Source organism: Neophocaena asiaeorientalis, unplaced genomic scaffold (genome assembly GCF_003031525.2).
Source record: "Neophocaena asiaeorientalis asiaeorientalis breed wild unplaced genomic scaffold, Neophocaena_asiaeorientalis_V1.1 scaffold601, whole genome shotgun sequence".
NCBI lineage: Eukaryota > Metazoa > Chordata > Mammalia > Artiodactyla > Phocoenidae > Neophocaena > Neophocaena asiaeorientalis.
This window is the reverse complement of record NW_020174793.1, coordinates 481,031-505,466: the sequence shown is the minus strand read 5'-3', so window position 1 is coordinate 505,466 and position 24,436 is coordinate 481,031. Positions and strand designations below refer to the sequence as shown.

Sequence of the window (24,436 nt, the reverse complement as noted above, 5' to 3'; positions counted from 1 at the left end):
GCAAGTTTGGAATATGTGTTTCTGAGTTGCAGGGGTAAGGATGATGATCTTGGATTTGAACCTGTGATTGTGTCTAGAAGGTGGCTGGAAATTTAGGTATACAGCTCAGGAGAGAGAGTTTGTTTTACTTCTAATACTTAGCACAATGCTTTGGCACATTAATTGTTTATTGAATGAATATTTTCCAGACATGGTCATAACATAGATTTTTTGTTAAATCTTATAAAAAACATAAAATCAAAAACTAAAATGTTCATTTGCTACCAGTTTGGCCGCCTACCACACAGACCCCTACAAGCTGGGGACCCTCTCTTAATCAATAATTCTTTCTGAGTACCAGTTCTGTACAAGGCACTGTGTGATTTACTTTGGGGAAACATACACTCCCTATAAACCTAGTAGAGAACGTAATCTGTAAGAGTTTTTATAGACAGTGATTGTAACATGAATTCAGAGATGGAAGTGATCACTGTGAACTAGGCCTAGGCAGGGTTTCATCTGGCTTCTATAGAAGAACTAGTGGGGTTTCAACAACTAAGAAGGAAAGCAGTCCAGCCGAGTGGAGAGGCATGATGTGGCAGAGTGCTCTGAGCCTGGCCCTGGGATGAACGTTCAGAAGCAAAAGATGGGAATGCACCCTTGAAGAAAGATTATGCAGTTCTCTGTATTGAGAGGTATAATGGCATAGTAACAAAGACTTTGGGTTGTAGTCAGATTGCCTGGATTTTTAATTCTGCCATTACTTTCTGTGTGACTTTGAGCTAGTTATAATCTTTCTGTGCCTTAGTTGCCTCATCTGTGAAATGGGGAAAATAATAGGACTCCTTCATAGGTTATTGTGAAAATTATATAAATTAATATGTATATTGGGCTTAGAATGGTGTCAAGCACACAGTTTAAGTGTTCATTCATTTTGGCTCTTTTCATTCTTTGTGGAGGAAATATTAAAAACAAAAAAAAAAAACATAGGAGCTAAACTGTCTGCATAATAATGTAAAATGCTGTCTTCCTAAAGGTCAAAATTGCTTTTCTACAGATTATACCATTATTAATGTGGTTAGATATCTGTAAGAGATGGGAACACTGTTTTTCCCCCCTCTCCCTGGGCCACAGAGAATGTAGAGGACCTAAAATTGTACTCCAGGTATTTCTTTGGCAGCATTTTGCATACTTAGAATTATTTTCTCAACTATTTGTAGTAATTTATTTTATGTCTGTCTGGAAAACAGGAACTGTGTGTATTTGGTTCATCCCCAGTGCCTAGCACACTGCCTGGCACTTAGTTGACACTCAGTATCTGTTCCCCGACTAAATGAGCCCACTTGCTGGAAAAAAGCTGGCGCTTGAAGTGTGACTGCTGGTGTGGAGAAAAAGAGAGAGAGTGGGGAAGGGTGGGCGACCAAGGTCCAAGAGTATCAGTAGTGCAGTAGTTTCTCTAGCTATCCCTAAGCCTGGTGTAAAATTTTGCAAACTATTATACTGTAATCTGAATTTAGCTGTACTGTGTGGGATAAGATATGCAGCCTGGGAACATGCCTGGGACAAAATTGTCTCTGGAGAGCAGCAGCAGCCTGTGAATCCAACTTTGAAAGAGCAAGCTGTGATCAACTGAGGGTGAGGATTTTTCTGGGGTGAAAAATCAACCATGGTGACAAGTGACAACAGAATGGTTTTATGGAATTTGAGAGCATTCTTCAGAAATTCTGATAGTTACTTAAGGAAAGAAGGCTCACTGAATTATAATTTGGACATCCAAAAAAGGGACTTAGGCTGGAGACCAGAGAACTTGGAACTTTTAGGACCCATGAGCAAGAAAATAAATACAGAGGCATAGAAACACAAGGTGGTTTGGGGAAGACATAAGTACACCTGACTAGTTGGAACTGAGGAGTTCTGTCCAAGAGTTCTGGGTAATAACACAGGGAAGACAGATGAATGGGGTCCTGGTTACCGAGGGCTACAGGTACAAAGCTAAGAAATTTAAATCTTTTAAGTAGATGATGCATAGGAGTCAAAAACTTTTGAGCAGGGTAGTAGCATCATAAAAGTGATATTCTGGAAAGATTAGACTGGCAGTGATAAATTGGAGTGAAGAAAGACCAAGGTCCAGAGATTAAATAGAAGATTAGAGTAATTGTCAAAGCACAAAATTGAGTAATCTGAGTTAATAGCAATGGAAACCTTTCTGGGCATCATGAAGTACATGACAATGGAGTGCTCATTAGGAAAAAATCAAATATGGCCCCCCAAATGGTTAGCTACTGGGTAAATTATGAAGTGTTGGCCATCTGAGGTACTAAGAACTGGGAAGTGGGAACTGTGGTAGGAAGCTGTGGTCAGAGAGGGGAAATCCCTCGTTCTTCCTTTCATCCCTATCCCAGCCCATGCTCAACTAACTTTGATCCTTACAACTTTGAAAACCTAGGTCTGAAGTTTCTGAAAACTGACTGAAGGCTTCTCGGTCATCCAGTTAATCAGCAAGTATTGCTAAGAACTAATATCCTTCATTTTTCCACAAATATTTATTAATTACCTACTATGAATGTGCTGGGTGGGCACTTTCTAGGTACTGCAGATACAGTGATGAACATAAAAGACAAAAATGTCTTTATTGGGGAGTTTACATTCTAGAGCCCATAAGACTTATTAGGCGCAGTGAAAGATAGAAAGAAGTACCCAATTACTCTTAAGAAACTTGAAGTTTTGTTGGAGAATGAAACACTCATAATTTTTAATTTTTTTCAGTCTGACGGGTATGAAATGATATTTGTTATTTTAATTGTTCTGACGTTTTTATGAGGTAGAGCATTATTTTGCATATTTCCTCAAACATATATATTAATTCTAGTGGGCAACTCCACAGCTGGGAACAACTGCTCTGCTCTCTACTTCTCTAGTTTAAAAAAAAGAGAGAGAAAGAAAGAATAGATGAAAACAAAAGAACAAAGGGAAGAATAAAAGACAGGGAAGTATGTTGTGTCTTACAGTAAAAGCTGCATTAATTAGCACTAAAAAGCCGCATTTAGAGACACATTTAGCAGTGTCCAACTGGCAAACTCTAGCAGCTGGTATACCTGATATCCTCTAATGTAAGTCTTCAATCTCCTGACTTGGCACACATGTTAAAGTTCATTGGGATAGGCAGGCTGAACTGGGTTTCAATAAGGTTGAAACTTATCATTCCTGTTTATCTTCTTTATTTGTGCCTGTAAAAAGAAAAAAAAGTCACTAGGCTTTAACAAACACTAAGAATCTGTAAATTTTTGTTACTAGAAGGGTGTGTGAGAGAAAGTAAAATAGAAACCACCTATGACAATATAAATTAACTTTTATTCAAATTTTTGATCAGGTGTCACCTTTCATCCCTTTAACATGTTGTAGGATAAAACGCTTATTTTCCTTAAAACTACTTACTTCCTACATATAAAATAACTGCTTACTTCATACATATAAAATATAAAACTTAACCACTGAAGTTCTGAGGGAACCTAGAGAGATCAGAGCCAAGGATGATCCATAATGAAAGGCCTCCCTGAGAAGGGGGTTGAGGTACATTTTAAAAGAAAGGACATCCAGCAATCCCACTCCTGGGCATATATCCAGAGAAAACCATAATTCAGAAAGGTACATGCACCCCAATGTTCATTGCAGCACTATTTACAATAGCCAGGACATGGAAGCAACCTAAATATCCATTGACAGGTGAATGGATAAAGAAGATGTGGTACATATATACAATGGAATCTTAGCCATAAAAAAGAATGAAATAATGCCATTTGCAGCAACATGGATGGACCTAGAGATTGTCACACTGAGCGAAGTAAGTCAGACTGAGAAAGACAAATATATGATATTGGTTATATGTGGAGTCTAAAAAAATGGTACAAATGAACTTATTTACAAGCATCAGAGATGTAGAAAACAAACTTATGGTTGCCAAGGGGGAAAGAGTTTGGGAGGGTGGATAGATTGGGAGATTGGGATTGACACATGCATAGTACTATATATAAAATAGATAATTAATAAGGGCCTACTGTATGGCACAGGGAACTCTACTCAATACTCTGTAATGACCTATATGGGAAAAGAATCTAAAAACAGGGTGGATATATGTATATGTATAACTGATTCACTTTGCTGTACAGCAGAAACGAACACAACATTGCAAATCAACTATATCCCAATAAAAATTTTAAAACAGAAAGGACAATTATGGATTGGCTTAGGGGAGGAAAGAATTCTAGGCAGAGAAAATGTTTCAGTCTGTGGTATAGAGGTAGAAAGTATCAATACATGTGGGGTTACAAACTTCCTTGAATAGAGCAGCAGATATGCTTAGAAAAGTAGATTATTCACCTAATGTCCACTGTGTACCAGGCACAATGCTAAGCCTGTGGACACAGTGTAAACAAAACACAAAATCGCTGCTTCCAAAAAACATACAATCTAGTGACAAAAAATATGGTAAAATACATAAAGTAATTATAAATTATGGTTTTTCTAGGGAATAAATCGAGAGTAGTTAGTCTGAGAATGTTCTCAGGAAAAATACAGCATATGTGAAGGCCCTGGAATGGAAATGAGTTTAGTGTGTTCTAGGAATTGACAGAAGTCATTGTGAACAGAGCATAGCAGGCAAGAAAGAGTGACATGAGTTGAAATTGGGAAAATAGATCATGCATATCTTATAAGCCAATAAAATGAGTGTGGAATTTAACGGTAGTGCAATGGGAAACTACTATAAGTTTTGAAGCAAGGGAGTGATGTATATTTTCAAAAGATCAAAAGATCACCATGGCTATTGAATGGTAAATGGATTTGACAAGAGGTGGGGAAACTACCACCACGGTCTGATGAGAAATGAAGCAGTGTGGGCAAGGATGGTTTTGGTGAAGATGGAGTGTTATGGGCTGAACTGTGTCTTCCCCAAAGCTTATATGTTGATGTCCTAACCCTCAGTACTTCAGAATATGACTGTATGTGGAGATAAGGCCTTTAAAGATGTAGTTAAGGTAAAATGAGGTCATATTGATGGCCCTTATTCAATATGACTAGTATCCTTACAGGAAGAGAAGATTAGGACATGGACACCAAATGAAGACCATGTAAAGACTCCAGAAGAAGACAGCCATCTACAAGCCAAGGAGAGAAACCTCAGAGGAAACCAATCCTGATGACACCTTGATGTTAGACTTCTAGCCTCCAGAACTGTGGGAAGATAAATTTCTGTTGTTTAAGCCATACAGTCTGGAATACTTTGTTATGGCAGCCCTAGCAAACTAATATATGGAGGGAAGTGGATATATTCCAGATGTTATTCTGGACCCAGAACCAACATTACTTGCAGATGGATTGAACTGGGGGATGGGGAATGGGAATTGGAAAAGTCAAGGTTGACTCTCAAGTTCCTGGTTTTAGAACTTTTAGAAAAAAATCTACTTAAAATACTTAACAAGAAACAATCTTTTGAAATAAAAGGGCTTGAATTCTAGAAAGATGGGAATAAATTAAATGGGATAATGTGTGGGGAAGTTTTTGTGTATGCAAATGTAAGTCATTGACTGTATCACAGTTGTTGTTAGTGTATGATACACACTAGGAATCTACTACAGTTTTTTGTTGTTGTTTTGTTTTTTGTTTGTTGTTTTGCAGTACGCGGGGCTCTCACTGTCGTGGCCTCTCCCGTTGCGGAGCACAGGCTCTGGACGTGCAGGCTCAGTGGCCATGGCTCACGGGCCCAGCCCCTCCATGGCATGTGGGATCCTCCCGGACCGGAGCACGAACCCATGTCCTCTGCATCGTCAGGCAGACTCTCAACCCCTGCGCCACCAGGGAAGCCCTCTACTAGAGTTTTGAGTAGGAGATCAAGGGTGAAAATGGCACTTGAGGGAAATGGGTTTCGAATTATAGAAAATTGATTGAAGCAGGAAAGAACAAATGGAGCCTAGGAGATCAGCCAGCAGTGGGCTGCAGGAACTAAGGTGTGAGCTGAGAAGTGTCCGATGTCTCTGGGAAAATCAAAGGGACTGAAGATACTCCAGTAAACATTCAGTGAATGCACATTTGCATACATATACAGTGGACCCTTGAACAACACAGGTTTCAGCTGCTTGGGTCCACTCACACCCAGATATCTTTCACTAAATACACACCATGGTACCGTATGATCTGAGATAAGTTGACTCCTCAGATGCAAAATCAAGGGACAAGTGTGAAGTTATATGTGGATTTTTGGACTGCGCCTCCCCCAGCATTCTTCAAGAGTCAACTGTAGACATTAAATAGCCGGAGGCCAGAAGGGAGATATAACTAAACCACCTGCCATTTTCTATATAGGCAGTAAGCCCACCTAAAGTAATTTCCTTCAAACCTTCTTGGGGTCAGGATCCACGCCTCCCACAATGCTTTTTATAAAACTTAATAAGCATTGTAGATAGGATAAGTAATCTATTATATTTTGTCCTTTTAAAAAGGTAGTAGTATTGTGGGATATCTCGAGACCAGGAACTAGAAGCTCTGGCTCTGTCACACAGAAGCTGTATGGCTTTGGGCAAGTCATTTACCCAGTGCTAGCCAGTAGAACTTTCTGAGGTTAGGGGAATGTTCTATATCTGTTCTGTCTGATACTGGAGCTGCTAACCACATGTGTAGCTACTGAGCACTTAAAACGTGGCTAGTGTGACCAAAGGAACTGAATTTTCTATTTAATATGCAGCTCGTGGCTACCATTTTGGACAGTGCAGAATAACTTCTCAAGACCATAAGTTCTTGTGTAAAAGAAGTTGGGCTAAGTGATCTCCTTTGCCTTTTAGTTCTAAAATGCTGTCATTCTAATTCAGCATAAAAAATTCATGTGCATGTTATAAGGGTTCAAATTTTGACTCCCTAAAACTATATTTCTAAAGAATAAATTATACCCTTTTACACATAAAAAGTATGTAAATAATGACCTTCACAAATTTAAATCAAATGTATATAAATGATGTTTGGGACACTATGTAGCGTATATAGTATCTTAACAACTGAAGAAGAACATGGGGTACTTGGAGAAGAGTCAGAGGACTACAAGAGAAGAATAAAAGTGTTGAGAAACAAGACATTGAGTAAAGGTTAAGTAACTGGGATAGTTTAGAAAAAAAAGACTGTCAGGAGACTTAATAAATGTATTCAGGTATATGAAGAATTATTAGAGATGGTATCCAGATATTTTCCATTAGATAGAACACTAGAAAATTAAGTTAAAGAGGAAATAAGTTATAAATGAAGAGGCACTTTCAGAGTTTGGTATATCAAATTCTCAAAAGACATTTAGATTTTAAATTGTTTTAAAACAATTTTGTGCCACATCGTTGAAGGTATGCATATGTCAAAGTAATAGTCACAAGATGTTAAAACTATAAACAAGTTGGAATCACTGCTTAACACAGCTTTTAAAATAGGATTAGTGGTTAACTTTCAGGTAAGAATCAAGACATCACTTTTTGAGATCCTTTACACCATGAATATGTTACCAAATAAATAGATTTTTTCAATTCTCAAATACATATTATATACTAGATATAGATATTTCTAGAATAAATGATGAAATTAAAGGGATACTTATCTATAAATGGTGAAGCATAATGTTTACAAAACATCATATTTAATATTTATAAAATAAAAACAGAATGTGGAATATCATATAGAGTAGTGGTTCTCAAGTGTTAATCACCTAACGCAGGCTTGTTAAAACCCAGATTGCCGTTTACCTCCAGAGTTTCTGATTCAGTAGGTCTGGGTTATGGCCTAAGCATTTACATTTCTAACAAGTTTTCAGTGATGCTGATGCTGCTGATTTGGGGACCACACCTTGAGAACAATTGATAGAGAATATATTTAGTATTTTTAGAAGACACCTTTCCATTTTTAATACAATTCAGAAAAGTATAGTAAATGAGGAGACTAGTAAACTTTATGTTCAAGCATAGATGTGGAAAGTACAAGTCTGAATCTGATAACCTGTATTGCATAAAGCACTGGAGAGGTGCTTTGGGGCCTCCATTACACACCCCACTTAGTTCTGCCCGAAGTCTGAAGGGCTTCATACTCCAAAATTCTTCACAGCCAGATCTCAGACCAAACTTTAATTTCTCCCATATGGATAATTTTAGCTAGATTTTAGAAGAAAAAGAAATCTGATTTTAAATGATTTTTTTACTATAGTATATATGACTTTACATTAAAAAAAAGGAGCCTATTACCAAAATGCATCTATAGTGCTGAAATATGAAAAATATATATATAATATATATTTTGAAAGGAGTGGTCCTTCTGTAATAGGCCTGACATGTCCTCTAACACAAAACAGGATTAAGCAATTTACTCATGCCCCCAACCCTTTCTGGATGGTGTCATACTTTTGACGTATTGTTTATTAGTTTAGGCAACCAGCTCACGTGGATAGGAACCGGGAGTATAATTGCTCATAAATATTTTTTCTGCTATCAGAGAAAAGTGTCCACTATACAACCAGTGTCAGAAAAACCCATTGAAATGAGTGAAAAGTTGGCATTATAAATTTTACAAAGAAGTATTGTCACATGCTGTGGCTTATCTCTTTTCTAATCCCAGCTCCCCAGCTCCCTACCCCAACTGATACTGTGTAACTAAACAGGGGTGAACATGATTTGGGTTTTTTAAGTAATTACTTGCATATAGATGTCCATTTTTAAAGTGCTTTAAGATTGCCTGTTCTCTAAAATTGGTAAACAAATGACACTTTGTCTTTCTTATTTGCTTAGGCCTATCATAGCTGAAACCTAGGGGAAAAAAACCTCAGTCTAACGCCGCTTATTGTCACATACCTCAAAATAATGGATTCCGAATTAATGAAGTTCCCCAGGCATTGCAGCATATACCTTTCAGCTGAATATATAGCTTTGCAGTGACCTGCCTTTAAACACCTGTGTGCTAAATCCCTTTTCCAATTCTGCTCATATCTGTTCAATAATAAGATCAGTAATTTGTACTATTTAAGAAGTGGGTAGCTTACAGCTCTAAAGTAGAGGTAGGGCTACAAGATTTGGGAATCCCTTCTATCCACAACTAGACTGAAACAGTGTTCAAAACCAGCCAGGCTCCTGATCATTATCATATGCACTTACTGTTCACAGTTGTTTCTTGCTATTGTAGAAGAATCTCCTTCAAACCAGAGACTTATCTCATAATTATTGATTAGTGTCTAATGTGGAACACACATAACAATCAACAAAGGCTGTGGCGATAAACATTTTATATTTGAGTATTTAGAACATGAATTAGAATAAAAGAATAATTTCAGGACTATGTTAATTCACAAATACACACAAACTATCTTCTAAATATTAAAGTAGAGAACTCTGAAATAATGTCTCTGAGTTGAATAATGAAGTACTGTCAGGTCAAGCAGAACTTTCTTCAGCAAGCTGTTCCTTAATTTCTCTTCATGCAATTATACCAAGTAAACTGTATCTTGGGCCTTCTTAATCCTCATGATGCAATAATAAAAACTTATTCATACTTATTTAATTTTTGTTATTCTATGAAATAGGCATCATTATACCAATTACTACCAATGCCTGGCACATAATCAGCACTCTACAAGTACTTACACAAATGTTTCATCTCAATTTCATCCACTCCTACAGTTAGCAGACAGTAGGAAGATCCAGAAACAGAAGGGAATAAGCAGAAGCTTTGAGGCTATTGAAGCCATGAGTGAACAGAAATCACGAGGAAGATTTGGAAGAAAGAGTTCTCCAGTCTTAGACAAAAGAGAAGCTGAGTCCCAGTCCTGGGACACTATGATAGGGAATTTACAAATAGACAGTGATGGATTCTGCAGGATTAGGACATCCCCACCAGTAAGATTAGGGCTACAATGAACCCCGAGCAAGGTATAATGCTCCATGACGCCAATCTCCAGGTGCTAGGGCTGTTTCTTTCTCCCTTTCTCCCTTAAGAATTCTTAAGTTAGACCCTCATTAACTGAGGTAACCTATGTCCCTTGCAGTATGAAAACCCCTAAAAAGTATATTGTCCAGTAAAATTTTCCCAAACATCTCCTCCTTTGGGACAAAAGACTTTGTCTCTTTACAGTTTGAATTTGACTTCCCCAAAATCAAGCCAGGTTTGTCCTTGACATTTAACACTAAGACTTCATAATCCTAAACCAACACTTAATAGTCAATAGAAATAAAATATTCCTTAGATGACAGGGTTCTTTTTCCCTCTTATCTTTCTATATGTATAAATTTGTCAATAACCCTTTTGAATTATCTGAAATTAAATGTAATGTACCTGATTACATGTAATGTACATTTGTCCCCAGGAGTTTGAGCTCTGGAATAGAAACTGTAGATTCAAATTCAGCTCTACCATCTACTAGCAGTACAACTTTGGGCAAGTTATTTAACCTGTTTGTGCCTCGATTTTCTCATCTAGAAGAGGTTGCTTTCAATTTTAATTTTTAATTTTAAAGAGTTGTTATAAAGATTAAATGACCTAGCACAGTGTCTGGCATAATGTTACTGTTACTTTCATTCCATCAAGAACATTTGAAAATTCAGGCAAATTCATTAGCATTTATTAAATTTTGTAAGTCTTAGAGGTATATGCTATAGAAACATCTGTCCTGTGGAGACTGAATTTTCAAAATTGGAACCGTGGCAGCAAACCCATATCTTTACTTTTGAGTTCTGGGATCCCTCCTTACCTCTCTCCCCTACTTCTTTTCTATATTTATTGAGCATCTATTGTTAAGCATTGCTGGCATAAGAATAAAGAGATGGAAGATATTGTTGTAGAAGCATCCAGAGTGGTGTTGGGGACACAGAAACATTAAAAAATTAAAACTATGGTAAACGCCATGATGGAAGTGGTGGGTGGATTCTGTGAGATTCCAGAGGAGAAGCCTCTCACCTACTGTGGGGTAGAGACCAGTAAGAAGCGGAGAGCCAAGGAGGACTTCCCATTAGAGAAGTCTTGCAATTTTAGTACCAAGGGAAATCAGGTGAAAAGAAGAGTAAAGAAGTTCCAAACAGCAAGAATAGCATCTGCAGAGGCCAAAGGGTGAGAGGGAAAACGGCTTATTTAAGGAACCACAAAGGCCTGGAAAACAGAACTTATATAAGTGAGTCTATACCATGGTAAGGGAGTCTTGAATATATCACACCATGATCAGACTTGCACATTGGAAAAGTCACTCTGAATCAGAATAGATGTCTGATGGAACCATGTAAAACTAGAAGCAGGGACATGATTTGGGAAGCTCTGCAGAAAGTGATGGGAAGCGAAGTCAAAGTGGAATAGACCTGGAGTTGGGCAGCAGACTTTCAAAGATGTGAAAGAAAATTAACACATGTTACCAACTGGTTGGATGTAAGTGATGGTGAGAGGGTGGTGATTAAGAGGACACTCAATTTTCTGGCTTGAACAAGTGGGTGGATCCTGACGCCATTAACTGAGATGGTAAATCAGAAAGAGGATGTGGCTTGGGAAGGTGTGTGTGGTAGAAGGTGGAGGAGCGTAGTGGTAAAGATTTCAGTTTTAGGTATGTTGGGTCAAAGGGCAAATGAACAAAAGGTGAAGAAGTGAAGAACAGGCATGTGGACTGCTCTTTCCAAAGATGTACCTGTGGAGGGAGGGGCTTGTGAAGTCATATACATGTTTCTGAAGGTTCAGTGGAAGACTTCTAGGGCTTTTGCGTATGGTGGCCTCCATTTCTCTGTGCAATTGGAGGTGATGTGATTTTCTGAAGGGCAGGGCGATGATGAATAAACATGATGAGAAGAGTGGTAAAGTTTAGAATATCATATGAGTGAGAAGCTGACTCTGGACACAAGGAAACATGGTTAGAGACTATAAATATGAAGGGGCTACTAGCCTGTGAGATTACCTCCATTTGTCCCCAGGAACCAGGGTGTCAGCTAGGCTTTCCAGAGGCTGGGAGTGGGAGAGGGCTGGATACTTCCTCTTTTCAAGCCCCCAGTATATTCAAGCATGCTGGGATGCCAGGAGTGGGTTACAAAATCAGAGTGTGTTTCAAATGCTTTCACTTAGCAAATTAATAACTTTAACACACAATCATTACAGTGCAATAGAATTGTGCTATTCATTAATTACAGAATTTACTTAAAATATTAATTTATAATGCATTGCAGACAGTGTCATTTGGTAACAGGACAAAGTTTAAAGTTCTACAGTGAATGCTTTCTTGTAATCATGTAGGTATATCTGTGGGATGATAGTATAACTTCATTTGGACAAACTGTCAAAAGTTTTGATTGAAGCTTTTAATGAATGTGGGATCCAGGCCCCCATAAGCCTTAGGTGTTAGAATGGAAAAGACAGATGACTGGATTAATCCAGTTTAATAGATCCAGTTCATTCAAATACATGGAGCAATAGAATTGAGGGCACAGATGATTATGAGAGGCTGAAGCAATGGGTTATGATTTCTAAACTGAATTGGGAAAGAAGTGAAAACAGGAGTGATAGGTTCGTAGAAGAGAGAGAAGTTAATAATAAATGAGGTGTGAGTAATTAAGGGAATAGTATAACATAGTTTGATTTCACAACTGGAGTATTTCTGGATGATGGTGGGGTGTGGACAGATAAAGTAGAGAAGAGGGTCCATTGTAGTTGAGAAGGCAAGTCATTGTAAGACTAGTGTTTTCAGATAGTGATCTACATGGACTTGAAAATGATCCAGGGTAACCTGGGTCTTTGTATGAAGAAGGCAACTCTGTACCTCAAGGTGCCTTGGATTGATAATTGCTCTAAAAGTGAGGCTGGAGAGGAAGAGAGGGGACGAAGGATTGAACCTATGTTATCTTTATCCCTTACTGACCTGTGACTGAAATTTTGTAGATCAGGAATATTCAATTACAAAATCTTGGTTGATGCTACAGAGGTGATTACAGAACATAACATCACTCCAGACAGCCTTTAAATCCACTTATCAAAGTAATTTTGTTCTCAGTTGAATGGCAGGTGAAACAATATTGAACAAAGCAACCTCTGCTGTACCCTAAGCCCTTTAATTATAGTGTTCATGGTAATAAATACTCTAGTGAAGGGACAGCTTCCATTACAATCCCAGGTTTTCAATAACTTTGGTTCTTAAAAAAATTTTTTTTTCAGCTGGAAATTTTAATGCATAGTTTCTGCCCAAAGGCTTTGTTTGTGTGGATTGATTATTAGATGTGACAGGAAGGGACTGCCAACAGGGTCCCTGAGGGGGACTGCTGCAAAGGAGAGGCCATGTCACTACATGTGAAGTAATCTGTGAACACGGCAAAACGATAGCTGACGTTTATGTGGATCTCACCACACACCCAAAACTGCACTAAGTACTTGCTTTATGTCCATTGACTCATTTGTCTCAACATATGAAGTAGGTGTCATTACCTGACCCCAATATTAAAGAAATTAAAGAATAGGAAATAAGTAACTAGTCCGATGTCACAGAGCTAGTAAATTGTGGGACTGGGATCTGAACTCAGATCTCCGGAACTCCAGAACCTATAAATTTGTGGTTAAACGCACTTGACATTTGGAGATGGGGGTGGGGATAAATATAAAAAGCAGTCTTGGGCATCATGGAGGCAGATCCCTTTCTTCAGATGAAAGTGTAATCCAGAGCAGTTGATTAGAATCTTGCCGTAAAATCTTGAGGTTCTTTCCCTGGCCTGCCCCACCACACCGAGTGATACAGATCCCTCTTCAGATTTATCCAGGGCATGTCCTGGCTGGAGGAAGAGTTTACTTTTTTGCTCAGGGGACCTTTCCTTGTTTAATCCTGTTTACACATCTGTTTCACTAGCGTTGCAGACAAAAATAATTAAAACAGGAAGCTAGTTTTCTTTAGAATGAACTAATGGATTTAAAATCAGAGTGATGTTGCATAACCCTTTTAATATACGAAAAATACTGGGTTGCGTGAATGGCCGCATTGTATGGAATGGAATTATATCTCAGTAAAGCTGCTTTTTAAAAAATCAGAATGTATGAATTAAAAAACAAATTTTGGGGAATTCCCTGGCGGTCCAGTGGTTAGGACTCCGTGCTTCCACTGCAGGGGGCACGGGTTCGCAAGAGGCGCCGTCAAACAAAAAAACAAAAAAAACCCAACAAATTTTCATTGCTTTTGAGTGATTTCAAGTGAACTCCTTGCATATATGACACTGCCACAAAGACAACCAGGTGCCTGGGGTGAGCTCCTCACCCGTTCATTTCTTATTCAGTCAACTTTAAGAGAATCCACCCTTGTGCCAGGCACAGGGATAACAAAGAGAGGTAGGCTCCCATCCCCTCAAGGATGAAAGACAGGTACACCGAGGAATGCTTGCAACCGAAGTTAAACACTGAGTTTTTCCGTTGAGATTTTCAAAACTGTGTTTCAAGTCTGAGCACTAAAAAAGTTTTCACTTTTAAAAAAGGCAGTTTTTGGTTATTTAGTAAATCACACTGAGTCACAGATCTAGTCTTAAAGCTTCAAATTACAGAAATCGTTTATCCCTTTCAAGTGGGTTTTGAATATTGAGTGGGAAAAAAAATCAAGTTAATGTTAAGAAAAAATGGACCCTTATTAAAATCAATGTCTGTTACGGGTACCATTTTAAATCCAACCTAGTTTGAGGATTTGAGCCCACACTGACACTCCAGTTGGTCAAGTCGCGCTAACGCGGGGAGGGTTTAAGTGGATTTATACGTCCCCTGCCAACTTCTTTCGGCCTCGGCTGTTTCGCATCTCGGAGCGAGCTGGAAACCTTTCAGCCTTTCCCGAGAACTGGCGGGGAAGGGGCCGGGCTGGGAGGGAGGACTTCCTGCGGCCAAGGGCGGCCGCGTTCGCCGCAGAGATCAGAGCTCCGACCCAGACCAGACCCAACGTTGGTCGTCGGGCCGGCCGCCCTCCCGGCGCGGATCGCCAGGCACGCTCCCCGCCGCGGCCGCCCCCAGGCCCCAGCCCCATGAAGCACTGTGGAGGCCCGGCCCGCTGGCGGGCTGGTCACGTGCGGCCGGGAGGGGCGTTGGAGGCCGGGAGTCTGCAGGAATGTATTTAACTTGCAGGGGAAAGTTTCCCTCCGCGGCCGGCCGCGGATCCTGTGCGGGCGGGCGCGCAGAGGAAGGAAGAGCCGGGAGGAGGCGGAGCCGCGAGCGGCTCGGGCGGGCGGTTCTCTCAACTTTAGTTTTGGCGTCTGAGGCGAGTTTCTGTCTCAGTCGGGCGCTGCCGCCGCCGGGGAAAAGAAAGGGAGGAAGGAAGGAACAAGAAGAGGAAATAAGAGAGAAAGGGGGAGGGGAAAGGCAACTAGCTGTCCGGCATCCGTCAAGGGCGTGAAGGAAAAAAGTTCTCGGGCGCGCAGGTCCGGGTCTCTCGCAGCCCCTCCCGAAGCGCAGCCGCCAGACCAGTGGAGTAGGCGGCACCGCAGGCCCCCCCCGCCGGGCACCAGATCGTGCACGTCCGGGGGGACTCGGAGACCGACCTGGAGGCGCTTTTCAACGCCGTCATGAACCCCAAGACGGCCAACGTGCCCCAGACTGTGCCCATGAGGCTCCGGAAGCTGCCTGACTCCTTCTTCAAGCCTCCAGAGCCCAAGTCCCACTCCCGACAGGTAACCTGGCCGCCCCTCTCCCCACTTTCCCGTCGGGCGGGCCCCAGGCCCGGGGGCGCTCGGGAGCGGCGGCCGCGAGCCCTGGCCACGGAGGGGGGTTCCGGGAGCGCTAGAGAGGTGGGGACGGGGGCTCGCGGAGAGGCGGGGGGACTGGAGGCGCCCACCGGCCGCGGCTACGGGCTCCCCACTCGTCCCGGAGTCCGGGGCCGAGATTTGTTTTTCCCCTTGTAGTTTCTCTCTGCGGTTGCAGCCCCGGGGGGCGTGCTTTTTCCTGCCCTTTCTTTCTTCCTGGGGTTCCCGGGAGGTTGGCGGGAGTGGCAGGGGAGGGGGGGAGGAAGGAAGGGGGTGGGGAGAGTCGGGCCCGGGCCGCGGTGGGCTTGCACAATGCGCGCGCCGCCGCGCTCCGCACCTTCGCTCCCTCCGCCGCCGCCGCGGGGCCGGGGAGGGGGAGGGGGGCCTCTGGCATCTGTGTGTGGGTGAGCTGCCAGCGGCGGCCGAGTTTGTGAAGTTGAGCCCTGGGCCCCCTTTCCTTCGGGGCCTCTCGGTCCACTTCAGTCTCCTAGGGAGTCAAATAATTGTTCTCTTGTTTTCCAGTGTTGATTAGGGGTGGGGGTTGAACCAGTCCATTTAGTTTCTCGCTCTTTCTCCCCCTCCCCCTCCCAAAAGCATTTATTTTCTTCGCGGCCCCGGCGCTTTCTGAATACAGGATCCAGACTTTCCTGGAAGTTGTTTATGGAGTTAGTGCTTTCACCCCTGCCCTTACCTAGCGCCTTGGAAGTCGGGCAGGCTTACTCTTATCAAACTTAGTTGGTTCACGTGTTGGCTTCCCCGTTGGAGACTATTATTTATAGTTTGCCGAAATGCTTTTAAATTAGCCACATCTACACGTTGCGCAGGACCTGAGTTGAGCTTTACCGTGCTTTGGTTTTAACAGAAGCCTTTGATAACGCACTGCAGGTTGACTCATAGGCCGAGTCCTGCCTAGTTCAACTGTGATTAGAAGTTAATGTTTGGGAAGTGATGACTAATTCGAGGCTCGCTCTTTAATTCTTATTGAGGATATGAACATGGCTGTTCCACATACACAACGTTCGATTACTTTGTCAACGTGATCCAACATTAAAGTGAAACTATTATGAAAGTGTTAACATTCTGACCTGTCCCAGAAGATTTGTTTAGTGTAGGTTTTTCTTCCTTTCCTTACTTTTTTAAAAAGAGCTTGCTTCAGGCTAAACTTCAGCATAGGAACTTTGTCCAGAAGTTAATTGGTTTTCCAAATACTGCGATGTAGTTAGTCCATTCGGCTGTAACTTGAGTGGGAAGAACAGTTATCGCCCCACTCCCATCGCCCCTCCTATTTGCAGCAGGCCTGTGGTGTGTTCTCCTGCCTCAGACCAAGGGGTTTTGGAACTCAGAAAAACTCACTTAACCTGCTGACAAAAACCTGGGTTAAGGAAGAGGAAGGAAAAACAATTTAGCAGCTTGCCCCAAATACTTCAATTTGTAAGAAGTAGACTTAGGTATGCTTTTTTCTTTTACCCCTGGAAATGAGTTTCTGGACTCATTATGGGTAAAAATGTGTTGGCATTGCACCCCACAGTCTACACGACTATGCTGTTAGTTAATATGTTTTGAAAGTATAATACCCATAGGAGATTGAATTCCCCATTTTGTGGCATCTATAAGCCGTAAAGAATTGCAACTAAAAGTTGCAATACTTATTTTTCTAGTAAATAATTGCACAGTAATTTATATCAGCAGTTTATGGATTCATACTATTCATAATCTGTTGTAGTTTTGTTTGTTTTAATGCCTTTTTTAACCAAGTGTCGTGCATCTATAAATTTGACTTTTTATTTCTGCTAGTGAGTCCTAATTCATTCTGATTGGAAACTCAGAATGTACATGATTTAACATCAAGGCATAGATGCATCTGCTGATTGCTTTTAGTCTTCCTTACTTGCCTATATGAATCTAGGAAATTATAACTTTTTGGTAATCAAACCCTAACTCTTCAGTTAAGGAATTTAAATAACTGTACTAGATTATGAATACTACAAATGTGGGTTGTAAATACTATTGTTCAAAAATTATTGGATATAAATTCATATATTCATTTTTCCATCATGAAAAAAAGCTATTTAACAAATGAGAAAACTTGAGGCTCAGAGATTATGATATTGTTCAGTGTCACACTAGACAGCTTGGACTGGAACCCAGAACTTTAGGGTCTGAGTTCAGGATTTTTTTCTGCTACTACACAGTTGTAAATATGTTTGTAAATTCTTAAGTTATATTGTAATGGAATTGTTGACATCTTTATCATCTAGGTACAAATATATGGCTGGGTTTTTATTTCATTCATTAGGAGGCTTTTAAGAATATTCGGATGTTTCTGGATCTTTTGTATTCCTTAAAAGTTGTATGAATTTTGATGGTTGCTTTATTGATGACATTTGTCCATGGTGAGAAAAAAATGACAACTGTTGTGTGTTTAGGGCTTGGCTTGGAAAAAACATTCACTATGTAAAACCTAGTTTAAAAAAAAGAAAGAAAAAGAATCCATAGCTATATTCCTTGGGTTTTGTTTATACCTAGAACATTTTAGAACTTGGAAAAGCACCCACACTGCCTTGGCCTTCACGTAAACATTTAAAAGTATCCATCTGCAAACCTGTATTCCTCTGTGTCAAATATTAAATGTTGAAATGTGCCTTTGGATTTAGAATTTCATTGCAACCAAATATCTATCTAAGAAATCTAAAGGGACTCTCTTTGAAAACAAATTTTAAGAAATCTTTGTTTTAATATTCCTAATAGGCCAGTACTGATGCAGGCACTGCAGGGGCCCTGACTCCACAGCATGTTCGAGCTCATTCCTCTCCAGCTTCCCTGCAGCTGGGAGCCGTATCTCCTGGGACATTGACACCCACGGGAGTAGTCTCTGGCCCAGCAGCTACACCCACTGCTCAACACCTTAGACAGTCTTCTTTTGAGATACCTGATGACGTACCTCTGCCAGCGGGCTGGGAGATGGCAAAGACATCTTCTGGTCAGAGATACTTCTTAAAGTAAGTGAAAATAATGGTAGGAGATAATTTTCTGGTACAAAGATATAAAACGTCATTTATTTTTATATTGTACTTAGTATTTATGTCAAGCTCAGTTATATCTTCCATAATTTTTTTTTCAGTTCAGTATGAGCTAAATACCTTCTTTAGGTAATGTTTTGAAAGCTTTATGGATTCCTGGTTCATAACCTTTTAATAATCTTTTATTTTGTGGCAATTTGGATGTTCTTCTTTTGAGTTTGTGCCGAACCTATTAACTAGCCTAGCTCAAAACTGAAAGGATACCGTGAAGAATTTCAAATTGAGAGTTTTGGGGCTGGCATAGGTTTATGAATATGTGCAGTACTACTTACCTTTTTCTACCATTTTACTGGTAGAAAAGAACTATAAAAATAAGGAGGAATTCCCTAGGAGTCTAATATTATAGTACTTTAGGTTGTGAGATGACAGACCCTTTAGCTGCAGTTTGATGTGATTTATCAGTTTGTTTTTCCCTCAAAGGGTAAAGAGAAATATGAATTTTCCCGCTTGATATACAAGCTCAGTGTCAAACTTCTTCGAGCTAGCAGGCCTTCAAGACAGAATCTCTCTTCTCTGGGAAAACAAAAACAAAGCCATTGGGTTATTTGTTTTTATCAGCCTTATTTTTTGTGTGTTTTAAAAAAATGGCAAAATTTCATTGAAGCTGAAAAGATCAAAATAGAATTTCATCCCTTCTTGTTTTGAAATTATAGGTAGGACCTTAATATTTTTATTTGGTGTGTTTGGAATAAGTATATACAAAATGTTTCCTAAAAGTAATTATTATAAACTGAAATTGATGTTTTCAAAAAGTTGCTTACTTAGTATTGTTTAATCATGTTGAGATAATAAAGTAAAAAACAGTCCAAGTTTTGATTGTGATCTGTCCTGACAGTCTTCTCCTAAGGGAAATGTAGCATTTATTCATTAGATCAGATAATACAATAATGATATTGTTTTGTTGTGTGTCTTAGTATTTTATATTGATTGTCTTTTGGGGCAGATTGTTACTTTGCAGTGTAAGATACAGTTTTGTGACAAGCTTATTTAGAAGAGCAGAGGAAAAAGTTTGATCTTAAAAAGTTTCTGCAGTTTTTTGCCCCTTTTCCTCCAACTTTTTTCTTATATTTTAAATTCGTTTTCTGGTGTCCTGGTATCCATTTCAAAGGGTCAGGTTTCAACCAGAACAATAAAGGGCCTGAGACTGGAAAGTACACACAAGTCTGGCAGACTCATCTGCATGAGCAAGATTATTTGTTCTCAAGCAGACATCCAGAGTAAATGATTGAAAGAGCTACTAGCTGTGAGGGATGTGTCTTGAAGGGAAAGGAGTGGAAACAAACCAGGTTGTTAGGAAAAAGAAAGGCTGTACTTTTTTGAACCTCTCCCTGCTGGGTCACATGCTGACCTGGGGAGATTTTTAAACAGCTTAATAGCTGGCTTGCCTCTCTTCTTTGGTTGATGTTATAGCTAAAAGTCTATGATTAAAGAGCAACATTTATGCTCCTCTTTTAGTCTTTTGTATCTTGTAATAATTGCTTCTAGGTGACATGGGCCTACATTTTTATTATTTTGAATGATCTTTTTGTTTTGACCTGAAATGTTCTATACTTTATTTTTTAGTTTCCAATGGTTCTTCCTTTGAGAAGTGTTTCTCTCAAAGATGGATTAATGAAGGGTATACACACACACACTCCACACCACCCCAAGCACCCCGCTCAAGTGAGCCTGTAGCAAAGGTAAACCAGAACAAAATGATACGAAAATTATGCCATATGGGTAATGGTTACCATGGAAATGAAAAACTGGGAAGAAGAGAGATAAACATGATTATTCTTTAAGATTTTTGAGGGATTCTCACGTGGAAGTAAAAGTAGATTTATTATATGAGAAACATGAAGATTTTTGACACCATGGAATAATTTTCTCATATCAAACCTTCAGGAATAGAAATGTTTTCCCTGTTAGATGTGTCTTGGTCAGTAAAAGCAGGCAAAATCATTGATTATTTGGTACATGTCAGGAAATGTAGGGAAACAACTAGTTGTTGTCTTGCGACCTTAGATGAATGACTTTGAAGTCAGTTGGCCCATCCTATTGTTTCAAGGCAGCATAATTACTGAAGGATTATAGGTAGGCAGCTATTGGGATTTTTAAAGCCCTGCCTAGGTCAGTGAGATTTTCCGAGGAAGACTTGTACCTTAGGTTGGCAAGTGATAAGGAGGAAGTATGGTACTGGCTACATTTATCAATGACACATATTCAAGTTCTGGTATGATTGTGAAGTATTTTTAAAAAGCTTAGTCTGTATATTGGGTATATTTGTTCTACTGAATTTACTGTTTAAAACTAATTTCTTCAACATTGTGTATTGAGCTTTATTTTAAAATAATTCTTTTATTGCTCTGAGAATTATTGCTTTCTTCATCTGTCTTATAGTTTTCCTACAGGAAATAGTTCTTCAAGTAGTTGGTCAACAACTTCCTATTTCTTTATAAGCTGCTGAATAACTTCCTGAATTAGTATTCTATAATATTTCTTGTTACAAGGAGTGCTCTTACTTCTCAGATTTATTTTATTGACTCTGATGCCTTGCAACTATTACCACATACAAAGAACTTCTTGTGTAAAATGTACCATATAGGACCTTATAATTTGATTTTAGAAATCTCATCCAGTAATTTTAGAAGTGTGGAGATTTGCATTGTTTAATAATCTTCTAATTTTTAAGAAGTCATTTTTGTTTCATTTCTACTATCTATCATTTTCTGAATAACTGGCCTCAGTGTTTTTAATCCTTGAAGATTCAAGGTTTCTTGTGGCTGGGATTTTATTAAAATTATTGAGTATCTTGATTCACAGTTTAAAAAGGTATTTTTTTCAGAGCTTTTTTGCATTCCGCAACATATAACTCAGCCAATATTCCAACATTAAATGAACTTACCTTGCAGGTGTTATTAATTGCTACAAATGGTTTGATTCTTTTTCTATTGACCATGTATCTTGTTTCAGAAGTGAATGCTCCACTGCCCTAATTAAAGCTACTTCAGACATGTATCAATTAAAGGAGATGAATTAAACTGTTTCTTGTTATCATAATTTGGTCTTGCTTCTTCTCCCAAACACTTGCCCAGCAGAAGACTATGAACACATACAGTGTATACATTGTTACCGTAATAAAGATTAGATGTTTTAAAAAGGAACAGTTTCATTGAGAGTAAGGCTGTTCTTTTTTTGGTTTCTTGTTATATCAAATGTAACCCAAATGATTTCCCTTTAAGAATGAAACGCTTGTAATATTGCCCTTAACTGTTGATTAAGCTGCCAAAAGAAAAAAATAACCATAAACAGTTGAAATTGCAATCACAAAACATTTCCCTAATATAATAAGTCAGTTCTACTTCAGTTTTAAAAATCCGAAAGCAGAGTATTTCCCTGTTTGAGGGAAGGACTGTCCCTGCCCATTTATCTTGCTGATTGAGGCTGAGTGGAGAAAGAAGATAAAAGTATACCCTCAGCTCTCAGAAAAAATGCTTCTGCTTGGTGGGTGGGCACTCCGAGGAAGAATGGCCCATGGTGCCACAGTGATTTAGGTAGAAAAACGCTGGTGAAACTGTTGGATACGGTGGTAGAAGAAAAAAAAAAAAACAGTTGGAAGATAGTGGATGTGACAGTAAATAGAACATAGAGATTAGTTTATTTACTGGGGGAAATAATGAGTATTTTTAGAGTGAACTAAAAAAGTACTTAACCTTTATCAAACTGATGTTTAATTTCAGCAAACTCAATTAGCTGCAAGATGGTAGGCAAATTTTCTTTAAAAAGTAACATTGAAAGCATATTTCTCCCCCAAAGCTTCATGTTAACTATAAAGAAAAAAGCCTAGGTAATATTCAAATAGTTGAAACTTTAAAAAGTTTTTGAAACCCTGAGATCAGTCTTCATTAGTAATGTAGAAAAATGTTTTACATTATAGTTGGAAAAATAATGTAAATTAGCATCCCCAAATAGTAATGCTAGTATGACTCTGAAATGTATTTTACCTTAAGACTTTTGGGAAGAGGTAAACTCTAAATCTAACCTTTTAGTTGTGAAAATATTTAGTGAAGTTTAGGCTTAGGGCAAATCAAAGTGAAGTTGTTTTAAAAATCAGTTAAGATTATTCAAACTTAATTTGCTACCTTCAGTAATAGCATAATTTAGCCATCAATTATGACTTGAAAGTTTAATAGTAGTTGAGTAGCATTGTATAAAGGAGGGTCTTAAAGAGCTGTGTGGTTCAATAACTATGGTTACTAAGTGATGCACTTTTTACAAGAAAGGCTTCTGATTCGAGGATTGATCGGAACTTCAAGCCACGAAAGGGACGTTGCTGTTTTTATGAAGAATTGCTTCGTGGTTCTGCTCAAGTACTGTAGCACCAAGTTTCCTGGGAACAAGTACTGCTACCGTGGAAGCACTTCTATTTGCGTAGGGCTTCACCCCTTCTAAAAGCAAACAAAAGAAGTTTGGTATAAATCACAATGGTCTTTTTTTATTCCCTTCTCTTTAATATTTTACACAAAAGTGGTCAGTAGTTTAATCCTTATTTGGCTTTTAGCATGAGAAGCGTCATAATCTTTAACACATCAAATAATAAGATGTTGTTTCTCTGAATAATATTGCAAATTAACAAAATAATGCAAATAGGCGTATCTATTTAAAATATTGCTGTTTTCTTCCACCAGATATTTTCAGTGCTTTATTTGTGGTTAGTGCTGTTACTTACCTATTTTCACTTTAGTGTGCTTCTTTTTTTCTTCACAGGATAGTGTTAGTCAATAGACTTTTCAGATTTTTCAGCTGGGTCTTGCTTTGCGGGTGGTGAGGGTACATTTTGTTAAAAGCTCCTTTCTTCCTCTTGCAATTTCTTACTTAACCCAAGGTGAGGAGATTTCTGATTATTTTTAAAGTAAGGTCTTTCTTTATCCAGTAAATATACGTTTTAGAGAATGAGCTTTTTGATACATGCATGAAAACTTACTATAGACTAGTTGATCTGGGCTTCAGAGTAAAAATGGCTTTCTTCAGAGTGCTACTTTGTGCTTTCACACAATTGAATGTGGATTTACGAAGTTCTTTGAAATGTAACTTCTCACATATCCTGAAGTGACTGTAGTATGAAGCAGGGTTTTGGGAAGGAGCTAAACCCTATCTAGGAGGTGGGGGTAGGAGGTGGATTTTTTTTTCTGTACAAGCATGAATGTGGGGTTCTTTTGTTTTATATTTATAAAAGTTCTTCCTTCTTTCGCTTCTTTCCCCATGTATCTGATTTTGTGGATTTTTAATAAGGTGTATTTTTTTAATTACAAAAGTAACACATGTTCATTAGAGAGAATTGGAAAATTCAGGAAAGGAGAAAGTTTGGGAGGAAGCACCAGATTCTTCTGCCAAGGAGAGATGGTTGAACATACTTGTTTATATAGTCTTATCTATAAACATATTTTGAAATTTAATTTTAGGAGAGTAACATATACATAGATTCAGAAAATCCCTTAGTGCTATTAGGGTTATAATGAAAAAGAGCAGTTTTAACTCACTTTTCTTTATCTATGGCTTGCATTCTCCAGAGGCAAACATTTCCAACTCCTTTGAGATTTTACCCCCTTTTAAAAGTTCCATATTTATAGAACATGTTACACTACCATTTAAATTTTTTTTTTTTTTTTTTTT

At 39.0% G+C, this 24,436-nt stretch overlaps 1 protein-coding gene across 1 annotated transcript in view; it reads left to right on the top strand.

The window, feature by feature from the left end:
- Window positions 1-15,443: 15,443 nt before the first annotated feature.
- The window catches only part of YAP1 (Yes1 associated transcriptional regulator), a 104,483-nt gene continuing 95,490 nt past the window's right edge, over window positions 15,444-24,436 (top strand). The window contains exons 1-2 of the mRNA XM_024760358.1: window positions 15,444-15,632; window positions 18,453-18,703. Of these exons, the coding sequence (XP_024616126.1) occupies window positions 15,528-15,632; window positions 18,453-18,703 (356 nt within the window). The 5' untranslated portion in view covers window positions 15,444-15,527. The remainder of the gene's footprint in view (window positions 15,633-18,452; window positions 18,704-24,436) is intronic.